Genomic DNA, 16,181 nt, shown 5'->3' with positions numbered 1-16,181 from the left:
ATTCCATGAGGATCTTCTGCACATAGAGAGAAACATTTATGCCCTTCAGGTCCCAAATGAAACAAATGCCACCTTTTCGCCTTAGGAACCGAGAGTGCAGACCTCGAAATATCTTTGCCACACGGACTGGGGCAATGACCCCCAGGGTCAGCACCTGCTGCAATACTGTCAGTAGGTCCCTTAATTGTTGCAGAGAAGAGGGCGATTGGAAGGTAGAAAATGTGGAGATGGAAGTGTGCAAAACTCCAAGCGAAAGCCCACCAAAACAGAGACCGAGCTTGAGAGCTCAGGTGACGCAACTGCTGAAGCAGCCACTGCTTGAGCAGAAACCTGAGGAAGGACCACATTCCTTGCCATCAGCAACCTTAACTCCCTCCTCTTCTTCAAGTAGGTAGGCAGTAGCCATATCAGAATTATAAACCAACCACAGGAGCTGACATAGGGTTTTTCTTGCGACCCATACAGTTGGAGATTTCTCACAGGGCAGTGAATCGACCCATAGATTCTGCTAAAAAAAAAAGAAAAGAAAATTCCTCTCTGCTTAAAAGGAGGCATGGAGGGGGCTCTCAGAGTTAAGAAGGGGGCAAGCAGGAAAGCTGCTAATCACACTATGAGATTTCCGGTCACCAGAAGGGGAATAGTGCCCATATACAGACATGTTGAAATACAGCATGCCCTGAGGCCCTTCTGTTTCCATCCCTCTTCATCATTTATTCGTCATGATACAGGAATAGGGGCACACAACTTAGCAGCGAATGAGGGGTTAAACGACTGCTAGACAAAGAACAAATAGTTGCAATTGCCATGAACGTAGTACGCTACTAGAGGAAAAAAAAAAAGTGTACCATGTCCCTAATTGTAAAGAAAACTGAAAAAAAGATATTGGGATTTTTTTTTTTAGGCACCACACCAACACAAACAAATATAAGCCTTAGACACTTACAAATTTGGCTCATCTAGTGCGTGCCCCTTCCTAATATTCACCTTTTACTGCAGGCGCCATTTTCAGTTGAATCCTTGTGGCCATTGTGCCTCCTATTACAAATGCTGCAACAGCCTGCCCTTGGGGGGGGACCTTTTAGAGGACTCTTGCATGCCCAGTGCTCAAGGGACAGGCACCATCTTGTGCCTGTTAGGAATGACACACCATTAGTCAGAGTCTATTCCTCCACAGTGGTAAGCAGCACAGGTGAACTACTACGTCCATGACACTGAAAAAAAAGCTACTGGGAATTTTTAAGCACCACACCACGGAAAATGGCACTTGCAGCAAAAGATGAACATTAGGAAGGGGCACACACTAGGACAAGCCAAATTTCTAAGTATCTAAGTCTAAGATTTGTTTTTTCTCAGTACACAAAGCCAGATGCTGATCCAGACCAACCAAAGACAGAAAAGACGGAATCCATCCCACAAAGTACTTTCTAGGGTGAATGTTCCTAGACTCGCACCAAGTGAAAAATACCATCCAGGTGCAATAATAAAAACTTTACAAGAAGTTGGCTACCTAGCCTTCAATAATAGGGATGACTGAATTCAAAAGGCCCATCCCTCAGAACCATGGCTTTAAAGAGAAACGCGTACTTTTGTTGGGAAAAGGACTTGGGATCCATGTGCTTGGGAACAAAGACAGTTGTGCTGGAAGATAAAGGAAGAAACAGTTGTTTGTGCGGGAAGGATCCATCACCAGGAAAACCCAACTTAAGTAGCAGTTTAGTATACTTATTGAATGCGTAGTTCATGCTGCTGCACTAGGAAGTAGGCAGCATTTACTGTATGTAATATCTTACAGTCTTGTACTATATTCCTATAATTGTAAGTTGTATGTGCAGCCTCTGTTAATAAAGCACATAATGCACTACAGAGTTTTAATTGCTTCCTTGCTTATAATGCAAAGTAACCTCAATAAACACCAAGCAAAACAAGTCATGATCCTGGTACGGTTTTCTGAGCTGGTGATTTTGTAAAAATAATCCAGGCAGGTTTACAAAGAAATTTTAAAGAACACCCATCCCCCTGTGTACATGCGCAAATGCACATGAACGCAGGTCCTGTAAATGGCGATTTTAGCGCAGGTGTGCGGTATCGCTGCAAAATCTAGAGTGAGAGCAAGAATGCCAGGGCCATCATTCACGATGAACTCTAAACCGATAACCTGTAAAGCAGGGGTCTCCAAACTTTGTAAACATAGGGCCAGTTTACCGTTCTTCAGACTTTAGGGGGACTGGACTGTGGCATCTTTGGCATTAGGGGAAGAAATAGTGCCCCACTGTCGGCGCCGGTGGGAGGAACAGTGCCCCACTGTCGGCGCCGGTGGGAGGAACAGTGCCCCACTGTCGGCGCCGGTGGGAGGAACAGTGCCCCACTGTCGGCGCCGGTGGGAGGAACAGTGCCCCACTGTCGGCGCCGGTGGGAAAAAATGTCCCCAAGGGCTGGATAAAGGCAAGCAAAGGGCTGCATCTGGCACCCAGACCACAGTTTTGGAGACCAACGCTGCAAAGGCTTTTAACAGATCACCCATGGACAGCTTTAGCTCCAAAGCCTTTGCTTTCAAAATATATATATATATATATATATATATATATATATATATATATATATATAATTTTCTAGGAAACAAATATGCTGATTTTCAACATGTATGTGATTAAAGAGGGCTCGAACATCTTGTTTAGGAGATATCTGAACTCAGAATTATCCTTCATGGGAACTTTGGGGGTTTTGCAAAAGGCAAGAAATGGCAATTGCTATCACAGGAAACTTTCCCTAACAGGATACTGTTGAGCAAAGCATTTCAAAATTTTCACTGGGTGAGAAGAGTAAGCTGGTGTGGCAGACATGCTCCGCAGAATGGCTAGATGCTTGTGCATCACATAACAACTGGATTTGGTACTTGTATTAAAGTACACCAAAGGCTTTTGTATGACACACTAAACATCAGCTTACTTACCATTTCTATGTTCTCTCTCAGATCTTCTTTTAGTTGGTCTATTTCAGACTGCAGACTCTGCAGAGTAGCCTGCAACTCATCTCTCTCCTTTGTAATCACCTCCATGTGTTTCTGAAGAGTGAAAAACTTCTCTTCAGTGTTAACTTTCTCCCTTTGCACAGCTGCAAGCTGAGACTCCATGTCTTTCAAGACCTTCAAAAGCTGGTCCGTCTCATTGTTATTCAGAGCTTCTGTTTGTGCAGCCACTTCAGTTTGCTCTTGTTGATTCCCTGCAGTTTTCAGCTACAATTCATATAGAAAAGGAATAAATGAATTACTACTTTAAAAACAAGTATTTAAGCTGTGATAAAGTGGCCAAATGACCAAGAGGCAGATACAATATGAACGTTCAATACTTCCTATTGGTATAATGAGATAGTCACTCCTTTCATATCATTCTATTGGCAAGTAAGTTTACTAGTCAGTATTATTATTATTATACAGGATTTATATAGCGCCAACAGTTTGTGCAGCGCTTTACAATATAAGGGAGACAGTACAATTACAATACATTTCAGTACAGAAGGAATAGGAAGGCCCTGCTCATGGAGCTTACAATCTAAAGTCATACTAGTTATGTGTCAATAAGGATATGCAGAAGGCATCTTCTAGGAAGTATTAAAGTGATATCAAATCTTACATTTTATTAAAATTTAAATCTCAAACATGTAAAAAAAAACAAAACAAAAAAACAAACAAAAAAAAAAAAACTTACCTGCTCTGTGCAATGGTTTTACACAGACCAGCCCTGATTGTCTTCTTTTTGAGTCCACTGCTGGCGATTGTGGTTCCTCCCTGCTGCCAAGTGCCCTCCACAAAAAGCCGTTTTCTATGGGGTCACTCATGAGGGCTCACTCCCGAGCTTCCCTGTCTGTGTCTATAGACAGCGGGGCTTGGCTCTGCTCCTTCGTCATGGGATTTTATCTGCTATCAAGCTGCCCAGTTAGGAGGGAAAGAGCCAGGATAGCCACAGCTCTCATGCAGTGCTGGATCGAGATTGGGCTCTGGTAAGTATAAAGGGGGGGATCCTTTGCAATAATAAGGTTTTTTACCTTGATACATTATATGTATTAAAGGTAAAATACCTAAGGCTTTAGAACCACTTTAACATTTGTAGATTTGAAAACCCAAAGATATTGGGTTCCAAGGGCACAGAAAATGACATTTAGGAGACTGTGTAGGCATCACTGTGTCTGCATTTTAGTCCAGGTCAGTTTAGGACTACGATGATACAGATTTCTGTAATGAACGTAAAAAAGAAATAAGAGACTTTGCCATATTTCCATTACCTCTACCTCACAAAGGTGTATAGAAATGCAAAATAAAAAGACCTGGACATGGATGCTGCAGGTGGGGCCTGTGTCTACAGAGTTTACAGTATTCAAAATCAAGCAGTCTGCCATGCCTGGTTCTTTATTTGTACTGGTTATTGGTACCCTCGTTATAATGCGAATTTAGTACAAGTGGCTTCCTAAATACCATCCAAAATTCTTACCATTGCAGTATTCTTCTCTAGAGCTTCTTTGAGTTGGTCCCTCTCTAATGTTAGATTTTCTTGTGAAGACTTTAGATCATCTTTTTCTTGGTTGATTATTTCCATTGTATGTTGAAGACCAAGAAGCTTTCTCTCAGTGTCAAGTTTTTCACTTCTAAGAGCTTCCACTTGTGCCCCTGTGCTCTTCAAATCTTTCATTGCTTGCTCAAATTCATTTTTGAATGTGTGCTGGGTTTGCTCAAGCTCCTCATGTCGGCACGCTGTTTTTTGCTGAATTACTTGATTCAAATGCATTCCCTGTGTACAGAAATTATTTTAGTACAAGCATTCTTGAAAACTATTTCCTACTTCATAAAATACACTGCTCAAAAAAATGAAAGGAACACTTTGAAAACACATCAGGTCTCAAATGGGGAAAACTATCATGCTGGATATCTATACTGATATGGACTGGGTAATGTGTTAGGAACGTAAGGATGCCCCATTGTTTTTTGGGAATGAAAATGATCAACCTACAGAGCACTGAATTCAAAGACACCCCGAAAATCAAAGTGAAAATATAATGCAGCAGGCTAGTCCATTTTGCTGAAATCTCATTGCAACAACTCAAAATGGTGCTTTGTAAGACCCCGACGTGCTTGTATGCATGCCTGACAACATCAGGGCATGCTCCTAATGAGATGACGGATGGTGTCCTGGGGCATTTCCTCCCATATCTTGACCAGGGCATCACGGAGCTCCTGGACAGTCTGACGTGCAACTTGGCGTCGTCAGATGGACCGAAACATGATATCCCAGAGGTGTTCTATTGGATGGAGGTAAAGCAGGCATGGGGGCCATTCAATAGTTTCAATTCCTTCATCCTCCAGGAACTGCCTGCATACTCTCGCCACATGAGGCCGGGCATTGTCCTGCACCAGGAGGAACCCAGGACCCACTGCATCAGCGCAGGGTCTGACAATGGGTCCAAGGATTTCATCCTGATACCAAATGGCAGTCAGGGTGCCATTGTCTAGCCTGTAGAGGTCTATGCGTCCCTCCATGGATATGCCTCCCCAGACCATCACTAACCCACCACCAAATGCTGAATGATGTTACAGGCAGCATAATGTTCTCCATGACTTCGCCAGACCCTTTCATGCCTGTCACATGTGCTCAGGGTGAACCTGCTCTCATCTGTGAAAAGCACAGGGTGCCATTGGCGGCCCTGTCAATTCTGGTGTTCAATGGCAAATGCCAATCGAGCTCTATGTTGCTGGGCAGTGAGCACAGGGCCCACTAGAGGACGTCAGGCCCCCCTCATGAAGTCTGTTTCTGATTGTTTGGTCAGAGACATTCACACCAGTGGCCTGCTGGAGGTCATTTTGTAGGGCTCTGGCAGTGCTCATCCTGTTCCTCCTTGCACAAAGGAGCAGATACTGGTCCTGCTGATGAGTTAAGGACCTTCTACGGCCCTGTCCAGCTCTCCTAGAGTAACTGCCTGTCTCCTGGAATCTCTTCCATGCTCTTTAGACTGTGCTGGGTGACACAGCAAACCTTCTGGCAATAGCACATATTGATGTGCCATCCTGGAGGAGTTGGACTGCCTGTGCAACCTCTCTAGGTGTCCAGCTATTGTCTCATGCTAACGGTAGTGACTCTGACCCTAGCCAAAAGCAAATCTAGTGAAAAACAGTCAGAAAAGGTGAATAGGGAAAAAAATGTCAGTGGCCTCCACTTGTAAAACCATTCCTGTTTTGAGGGTCGTCTCATTGTTGCCCATCTAGTGTACCTGTTGTTAATTTCATTAACACCAAAGCAGTTGAAACCGATTAACAATCCCATCTGCTACTTAACTGACCAGATCAATATCCCAGGAGTTTAATTGACTTGATGCTATACTGATCAAAAAAAAAAAAAAAAAGTGTTCCTTTAATTTTTTTGAGCAGTGTATAAATCCAATGAGCTGCTAGCTTCAGCCCCTTCACATATACAATCTGCGATACATTTGACTTGGCCTGAAAACATAGGATTTGGGTTGAGTATCTGTGTTTACCAGTTATCTTGTCTCTTGATTGTATTGTTTAAAATGTGTTGAACACTTTACATCCTTGTGAATGCACATGAACTTTTGTATAAATTGAAAGACTGAAACACTTTTCTATACATCCACTGTAGGGGACACTCACTTTTAGCAAAGCTGATAAAGAAATTTGCGCCTTTCAAACAAATATCTGCATCAGTATATTCATAGCTCAGGCGACAAACAAAATTTGGGTTGTAAAGTTATAGCAATGTACAAAAAAACCAAAACAAAATAAACATACCATTTCATCATTTTCCTTTAGATTTCTTTTAAGAAGGTCAATTTCAGCAATTAATCTTTCTTGTGTGATCTTTAGATCATTCCTGTCCTGAACAGTAACATTCAGTTTTTGTTTTAGATCAACAAGTTGCACTTCAGTTTGATGTTTTTCATTTTGCACAGACTCAAGATTTCTCTTTGCTTCTGTCAATATATTTTTTAGGCTTTCCACCTCACAATTTAGGCTACTCTTTTCTTCCTCATGTTTGTTTTCCATCTTAAGAAGTTGTTCATATTCAGAGGTTCTTTGGAGAAGCTGTTCTTGCAGACAAAGATCCTATAAAATTATAAGGCACATTATTAGGGGCCATCAATAAAACTAAAATATAAAAAGACATTTTGATACGTGTTCACATCATACAATGTTAAAACAGCTTTTGACAAACTAATTTGCAGAGAGAGCTGGGGGGTTTGCTTGAAATCACTTGCCGGTTGCTTTGAAATATACTGGTCATGAAACTAAAGCTCATTACTGTATGCAGTAAAGCCTTTTTCTATATTAGATGGTTGGTGTGAAAGCCTTATATGGAACTTACACAGCTATCAGCACTCCCTGTAATGTTAACACGAACTGGTTAACACCTAAAGCAATGCAAAAAATATTTTAAAACATTACCATTTCATCATTTTCCTTTATATTCTTTTTAAGATTGTCCATTTCATCAATTAAGCTTTCTTGTGCAATCTGCAGATCATTCCTGTCCTGAACAGCATCATTCAGTTTTTGTTGAAGATGAAGAAGTTGTTCTTCAGTTTGGAGTTTTTCATTCTGTAGAAACTCAAGATTTGTCTGTGCTTCGGTCATCGTGTTTGTTAGGCTTTCTACCGTGCAGTTTAAGCTGTTCTTTTCTTCCTCAAGTTTGTCTTTCATCTGAAGAAGTTGTTCATATTCAGATGTCTTTTGCAGCAACCGTTCTTCCAGGTCAAGAACCTAGAACATTTTAAAGCTCCTAATTAGGTGCTATCTAAAAAAGGTCACACTTTGGTCATCTTTAAGTTACTCTACATTTGAATGCTGGTGAGCAAGCCTTATCTGGATTTTACATAGCTATCAGCACTCCCTATGAAATTTAACACTAGGAACTGTACATTACTGAAACACTTGTTCAGTAAGCAGTTAACTTTTCATGGAGTTCATATAATAGAATAACAAGAATGATGTACCTGTCTTTCCAGGAATGGCATCAAGTCAGTGCTGGTATCATTGTCCTGTACAGAGACACTACCAGGAACCTGAATTCTTAGACCAGTCACAAGATTTTGCTGATATTGCAACTCTTGACATTTCTTTAGCTCCTCCTGTGTTGTAGAAGACTGCAGAAAAGAGCAGTAAAACATAATATTTTATTAACATGATATTCAGCTCCTTCACATATGTGTAAATGTGCCCATTTTGAAAGTCAAACATAAATAAGCTACACAGGGCAGAGACCACAATAAGAGTGAAACAGGATGTTCAATCATCTTATGGTTCTAAGCATATTCTATATACCTTGTAAAAGGAAAGATTTCTGTACATACCAATTTTGAACTTGCTCCGCTCCAGTCACATGATCAGGTCCAAGCGCCGGATTCAGAGTAGAGGAGAGACAGCCGACAATGGATGCTCCATAGTAAGCCTATGGGAGATGTCATCGCCAGGCTCTGCAGCCATTGTTGCTGCACTGTGGCTGGACTGGAGCGACTTCAGAATAGATAAGTGTAAACATCTTTACTTTTACAGGGTAGATAGAATATGCTTAGAAACATAAGATGATGCTTAGAAACAAGACTATTGAACATCCTGTTTTGGTCTTATTGTCTTTACCCCTTTTACAGGATAGATAGAATAGGCTTAGAACGGGGGTGGGAGTAGATTTTAGTTTAGTTAGGTTTTGACTGGAATTACACTTTAAAATGAAACCACATGTTAAACATTACTGCATGCTGATACAAATTTGCAAGTTTAAACATGACTGATAGGGAATCTAACACCTAAAAGGAATTTCAGATTTTCTTGGTACATAAATTAAATTGTCCTACTTTGAAATCATGTAAAACAGTTTTGTATAGTGAAATTAAAAGAAAGCATGGCTTCCACTTACCACAAAACAGTAAGTTAATTTTAGTCACTGGATTGCAAAATGATTTAAGAAATGTTATTTCCGGGCTGTGTGACATGGACAAGCAGTTTAGTAACATAACTTTTGTGATGTTATGCATGGTTACTGCAAATAGATAGTAAACGTGACCTGGCAGTGTAGTTTTACTTATTATATCAAATGTTTGTCTGGGGATAGCTAACAATGTATAATCTTCCTGATAAAAAGCAATTTTTTACTATGTATTAACATGGATTAACATTTTATTGACAGTTTGGCCATCAATATGTATTTGGCTACATTCAATCAATTCTGTTCCTATTCCTGGTGTGCTGTATACTGGGTCAACCATTCTCTGCAGTAGTTTGGCACCAAGCTCAAAACTAAAGTTGTGCTCCAAGCAGTCTTCCAAGTGTAATATCAACAAAAGTGCAGCGCTAGATAATAAAGTCTGAAAGAAAGTCCACTAAAGTCTGTTCATAAAAACGTGCCGATTGACAAGTAGAAAATCAATGGTGGCGGTCCTTGAAGAAAAGCAGAAATGCGCACTCACCAGAAGACAGATGTAAGTAAGCGGTATGCATCAAAGCCCATAGATCCTCAATCAAGGAGAGAGCTGGTCCGGTCAAAGTGGGTTGATCTTCCCTTAAGGATGCAGAGCTAATCCAAAGCCGATCCAGGTAGCCAGAGGTCTCCTACAGCTGGATGGACGGAAGGGGTCTCCTGCTTAAAGGGGGGGGGGGGTCTTCCTCCTCTTGGTAAAGGCCTGAATGCTTGGAGAGCACCCGCTGGCTAGCCCTGGTACTGCAGCCCACACGGCAGAGGAGTACCTTTTTGCAGAGTCCTTTACTGAGAATTCAGTGGATTAGCTCTGCATCCTTAAAGGAAGATCAACCCACTTTGACAGGACCAGTTTTCTCCTTGATCAATCGGCACGTTTTTATGAACATACTTTAGTGGACTTTCTTTCAGACTTTATTATCTAGCGCTGCACTTTTGTTGATATTACTCTGTTTAAGTATTTTTTGGTTGCTTAGAGTGCTTAGCTGCTTTTTTGGATTAGCGCTCACTCTTTTATTATTATATACATAGTCTTCCAAGTGTAATGAACTACAAAGCCAAAGCTACACAATGTATACATATGCCCAAGTGGGTCTATCATTCAAAATTCATTGAAAGGTGCATTGACTTGCAGCTGACCCTCTGATCTGCAATTGACCTACATTAAACAGATTTAGCATTCAAATACACATGTATGAAAATAAAACCTTTCACATTGCTGGGTTTGATAGGTAACCATACGAATGACAGTCTAGCAATGCTCATATCTCATGCATACAATGTCTATGTCTGCTGCCAATCTGCTTTTATGTAGAAAACCAGCCTGGGAAGAAGAAAAGCATGACTGGACAATCTCACAGATCAGGCTATTGTTTGTTTGAACCAGTGGGGGCAGACATATGTGGAAGGTGGTGAAAGTATCTTCTAGGAAACCCCAATCTCCAGAACAGATACCAGACAGGAAATTCCCATCAGTGATAAGGAAATAATATCCTAACGAACCCCACTGAGGATCCACTCAACACCTACAGTTTCCCTTTGTGGGTGTTATCTCTTTGTACTAGTTCCATGCAGTCTTCCATTGACATTTTCTTAGCAAGTTCCTGTCCAAATGGAATATATTTAAATTGCATCGGATGTGCAGTGAGTACAAAGGTAATATCTTTTCACATCTAAAGTTTGTCTTCGAAGGAAGTGGATGTGAACTGCGAAATGCGCAGGACCTTTGATCTCCCATCAGTGAAGCCTCAAGCATCACAATTGATTGATGGATGGATCAACATTAAGAAGACCCTTGAATACTACACCTGATATACAAGTGTTGCTGTATGATAGGATAAGACTATGAGGTTATATGTTCAAAAGTGCATTTCATGAAGTAGAACACTTTTTAATAAGTGGTTTTATTGAGTTATGTTGATTTTATATATTAATTTGTATCTTTAATGTCCTTATTCATGGTTTCCTTCGTTGACCCCATCAGGAGGACATACTAGATCTTGGGTAAGTGGAAGCCTGAATGTTGTACATGCATTAAGCCTTTAAATTAATACTACAGTAACATACCAAGCTTAATGCAGATTCTAGGTTCTCTTTTAGGCTGGCGTTTTCACCTAGAACAATTTCCAGCTTGCCTTGTAGGTTATCTCTGTAACAAGTCACCTTCTCTAGCTCTTCCTGGAGTGCACAAAGTTTATCTGAAAGCTCTAATTTTTCTCCTTGTATTTTTTCTAACAAGATGCTATTTTGCTGTAGATTTCTCTCCAGCATTTCTGATTCAGACATATATTTATTTGTATTTAATTCCATTAATTTCTTGGCAGCTTCCTTTGCTTCCTGGTCCCTTAATGTCAATTGTTGGCTTGTAGTTTCCAGTTGTTCCTTCAGCGTCTCAATTATGCTTGCTAGATCTTCTGTATCTTTGCTTTGTGCTGCCCTCTGCATCAATGAAATATGGACATAATATATTTATAAATACTAAGAAATGGCACCAAAGAGCACAGTATTCTGACACCGAACTTTATGTATTTATACTTACATCTTCTGTTTCTCTTTGCACAACAGATACCAGCGGAAGGTTCTCTGCTTTAAGGGTATCTATTAACTGCAGATATTGCTCTCTCTCTTGAGAAATAATGTGCATTTGCTGTTGCAGATGATCAATTCTTTCTTGTAAAAGATTTTGCTCAGCCTCTTCTACTAGTCTGGTTGAAACGTTCATTTCTTCTTCATCTTCTAACACCTCTGGGAGCACTTGTACTTCCTTGTCTTGTGTCTCTTTATCCTTTAGGAAACAAAGATGTATAATTTTCTTATAAATATGAAACAAAGATGAATAATACATAAACCAGAGTGTCTGTTTACACAAATGTCTCCCCTTGGTACAAGGGTAAAGCTAAAGAAATAAACTTACTAGGAGTCCATGTTTAGTGGCAGAGAGTGCTTCTTCAAGGTTCCTCTTTTGCTCTGTCAGAAATCTGAACTCTTCACTTAGCTGGTCTCTCTCAGTCACAGTAGCATGGAGTTTTTCCTCCAGGTGCAAAATCTTTAATACAAAATTATAGGTTTAGACTGCGTGCAATTATATTTTAAAAATCTTCTGTAGAAGAGACATAATTTGAGCTATTTTTACTGATAACCCTTTACTAATTTCTTTCTTAGCAATCCAAGCACATTTATTGGAAGGCTTACTGCGTGTGGGCTGGGGCCAGACAGTCTTGAACAAGTTCACGCATACTGAAGAAAGAGGGGGAAAGAACAGCTGCAGAAAACAAGGAAATTAAATTTCAATGAAGATGGGACTATAGCAGATGATAAAAACCCAACCATAACAGAAATATTTTTGGGTGGACCTACATTAAAGTGACGCTAAACTGCGGTATAAAAGATTCTATTCAAGTATGTATTCTTAAAGTGATTGCACAGAGCAGCCCCAAAGCTTCTCCTCTGGGATCCCCCACCAGAGCTCCTGGCTGTTCCTCCCTTCTGAGTAACCCCCAGAGCAAGCTGCTTGCTGTGGGGGCACTCGCACGGGCTCGATCTCAAGATGGGATGTGTGTGTCTAATGCCCCATCCCACCCCCCACTCACAAGACTTGATTGACAGCAACAGGAGCCAATGTCCAGTGGGGAGAGAGAGCAGTGATCTAGATCAGGCTCAAGTAATTATTTGGGGAGGGGGGTGAGTGATTGATCGCAGGAAGTTTTTTTTTTTTATTACCTTAATGCAGACAATGCATTAAGGTTAAAAAAAAAAAAAAACCCTTCTGCCTCTACAATCACTTGAACATGAAAAAGTCACTTTCATTGCTCCCAGGCTCCTCCAAATTCCATATATTTTGCCGTTTTGATCTTAATTCTGGTTAGAGGGAGGCTACATTTGATCTCCATGGTAAAATTGTATATAGGACTGTAGTAACCCTTTTTTGCTTTCTCCAAAAAAGGATTATGGACCATGGGATTTGTGCATATGACCACAACTAATGTGAACTGCTTGTTCCAAACAAAGGGCATTGAGAGGGAAAAGGAGAGGTTCTTTGGCTCACAGAAGATGTTACAAAGGAGGCAGAAAAGCACAGAAAAACAATTACATGAAAAATAGATCAGAGGGCCATTAAGCAGTGGATGTCTGTGGATTTATTTTTTTGGAGAATAAAGATTCTTTAGTGTAACTTTAAATGCCAAGCTGCTGGACTAACAACAGATTATATTATTTACTTTAACTTCCAGGTCTTTCTCCAGATTACTTGTTTGGCCACCAGAACCATCCACTTGTGACTTCAGTGCATCCAGTAGCCTAGATTTTTCTTTCAGCTCATCTAGAGCATTTCGCAGTTCTTCTTGTGTTTCTATGGACTGAGAAACAAAACCCCATTTACTACAAGAACTGCAAGAAAACACTTTGGACAGCTTGCATTGTAACTTGTGATTCTTACCATTTCAATGTTGTCATGTAAATCAAGTTTGAGCTGGTCTCTTTCATCTGTTACACCTTTCAGCGTTTCTAGCAGCTTTTCTCTCTCTTGCATCTGTTCTATTTGTCCCATTACATCTTCATGTGATGGCTTCTCGGACAAGATTTTTAATTCTTCATGTAGCTGTTGGAGCATGAAGGTTAATGCATATATATAGGCAAACCAAATCGATATATTCCCCATCCCAAACCTCACAACTACAGTATGATTTAACAGGTTTTTTTTTTTTAAAAAAATTATTACTGGAAGCATGCGCGGCCGGCACCCAAGATGGCCACAATGTGACACAGCTACGCTGCCTCACCGTTTTAGCAGCAACCTACACTCAGACTACTGGGATCCTGACATTGATTTAAAAGGGGTATAAACCCCCCCCCCCCCCCCCTCCAGTATCATGCCGAGGAGAAGGAAGTCCCCTGCACAGCCCCAACGGCTCATGGACTTTTATCTGGCCGGGACTCCAGGTCTCAAGATGGCGCTGGCACCTCACAGCATGGTTGCTCTGTACCTGCTGCAGATTCTCACTCCTACAAGCCGGACCCCAGGCTCTTGGTCACCCAGTACGATGGTGACCCAGGTGAGTCCTCTCTCTCCTACATCTAGAAGCCCTGCGAAGTCTAGGCCCAGGATTGAAGATCCCTCACATAATGACACACTCCTTAGATGTTTCTTACTCCTACACTACGACTACAATCTGCCATTGAGGAATTTCCAACTTCTGATCAACCTGTATCTGAATTAACAATGAAAAATATGCTGCTTTCTTTAAGGTAAACTCTGCACAATGACATTTCTAATGTGATATCCCCTCTTTCAAACGCCATTGCTGACCATTCCAAACGGTTACATCACATTGAAAAAAAGATGTCCGCAATGTCTGCAGCTCATAACACGGTAGTACCACAAATCTGAGATCATACAACTAAAAAACAAGTGGATCTGGAAGACCTAGAAGAAAATAACAAAAATTTGCAGAATCCCAGAGTCGGTCACTACTGATTCTCTCCTGTCATACAATTGATGAAGCACCTTATTCCGTCAATCAACGCGATTGAAGCTGCAATTGACAGAGCACACAGAATACCAAAACTCTCGTTCTTGCCAGCATCCATTCCACGAGATGTACTGATTAGGGTTAATTTTTATCATATCAAAGAAAAACTGATGAAGGCCGCTAGAAACCCCACAGCACTTCCTACATCTCACACAGGTATTAAACTGTATGCTGACCTCTCTAAAGAAACACTCCTCAACACTAGAAAATTGATCTCTACCACCAAAGCCCTAAGAAATAACGGGATAGGATACCAATGGGGCTTCCCTACCAAACTTTTCATTAAGTATCAGGGTAGATCCTTTGCTATCAGGAACCTAGATGACGGCATAGATCTCAAGGAGTGGAATATACTTCCAGTAGATGACCAGCGTGATAACCCTCAACAGACTCACCAAATGGAGGGTGACTGGACCTGAACACTGTCTTATTGCAAGTCGGAGTGCCGACCACAATTTCACACATTCGCTGCTGTAGAGCTTTGGCCTATCTTTCATGTCAGATATTTCCTTTTCGCCACTGTTCAGTGACAACCCACTGTTGTCATTTGTCTCATCATGCACCCGTATGACAGTAGTCAACCAGACTACCAATGTTTCTTGCATTTTTCGCAAGATATTTTAAAATATTGGTTCCTACCGGTCATTAATACTCCACCTCGATCCTATGTATTCTTGACGAATATCTTCACAAGTTCATCTTACAAGTGACTCTAGCTCAAGCAGTTTCTCAACAATGGCTCAGAAAAACTCCTATCACCTTTCCAGGATACTGAACCATTATCTCTCTCATATCTTACTCACCATTCAAGCAGTCTACGACGATACGGTTTACCCAATTCTCCTCTAACCAATATACATCTACAAAATTATTAATATTATATCACTTAATGTCAGAGGACTCAACTTTAAGAGGTCTACCCTAAATAAGGAAATTGCTGCCCTTTGAGCTGATATCTTTATTCAAGAGACTCACTTTGCTCTATCTAAAACACCTTGCTTTTATATGAAGAACTTCTCAACCAGATTCTTGGCATCCCATCATAAAAAAAACCAATGGAGTCATGACAGCAATTAAAGACTCGGTAAAATTCCAACTTTCCAACTTTCCTCAGACTACATCGACCCCCTTGGACTACTACCACATCCTAGCTTGCCAAATCGACGATACCCCTTTTACGCTGGTTAACATATACGGTCCTAACTCAGACCAACTATGATTCTACAAACAACTAATGACCAAACTTACACCGATGAAGAAAGGTCAGCTGCTAATTGGGGGAGACTTCAATATAGTGGGCAATATCCACTAAGACACATCATCTGGGAAAAGATCCTCGAAACTTAGTCTTAATCAATTCCTTCATGACAACGACCCATTTGATATCTGGAGATGTCGACATGGCTCTGAGAGAGACTATTCATATTATTCTCCCTCCAAACTCTAGTACTCTAGAATAGACTTCTTCCTCATGGATAAATGGACTATACAACGCATTTCCTCCTCAGGTTCCATAACCTGGTCGGACCACGCTCCAATCACAGTTACACTAGCCACATCTGGTAGACCATCCATTCCTAAACCATGGAGGTTGAACTCTATGCTCTTGAAGGATCCCAAATTCAGGAAAACTATTGTGGACGCTTATGCTGTTTTTTTTTTTTTTAAACCAATAATACTCCTG

The 16,181-nt window shown here is 40.8% G+C and overlaps 1 protein-coding gene across 2 annotated transcripts in view; it reads right to left on the bottom strand.

Moving 5' to 3' along the window:
* The window catches only part of CENPE (centromere protein E), a 155,892-nt gene that overhangs the window by 56,955 nt on the left and 82,756 nt on the right, over nt 1-16,181 (bottom strand). For both annotated transcript variants that reach the window (XM_089680529.1, XM_089680528.1), the window contains 10 exons: nt 13,405-13,566; nt 13,187-13,324; nt 11,884-12,015; nt 11,509-11,754; nt 11,037-11,408; nt 7,993-8,142; nt 7,445-7,759; nt 6,791-7,105; nt 4,485-4,781; nt 2,951-3,232 (listed from right to left, as the gene is read on the bottom strand). In XM_089680529.1, coding sequence (XP_089536655.1) covers nt 2,951-3,232; nt 4,485-4,781; nt 6,791-7,105; nt 7,445-7,759; nt 7,993-8,142; nt 11,037-11,408; nt 11,509-11,754; nt 11,884-12,015; nt 13,187-13,324; nt 13,405-13,566 — 2,409 coding nt within the window. The remainder of the gene's footprint in view (nt 1-2,950; nt 3,233-4,484; nt 4,782-6,790; nt 7,106-7,444; nt 7,760-7,992; nt 8,143-11,036; nt 11,409-11,508; nt 11,755-11,883; nt 12,016-13,186; nt 13,325-13,404; nt 13,567-16,181) is intronic.

Source organism: Staurois parvus, unplaced genomic scaffold (genome assembly GCF_062004578.1).
Source record: "Staurois parvus isolate SC_StPar_1 unplaced genomic scaffold, SC_StPar_1.0 ptg000244l, whole genome shotgun sequence".
Classification (NCBI taxonomy): Eukaryota; Metazoa; Chordata; class Amphibia; order Anura; family Ranidae; genus Staurois; species Staurois parvus.
The sequence above is the reverse complement of the archived record's forward strand: the minus strand, read 5'-3'. Positions and strand labels throughout refer to the sequence as shown.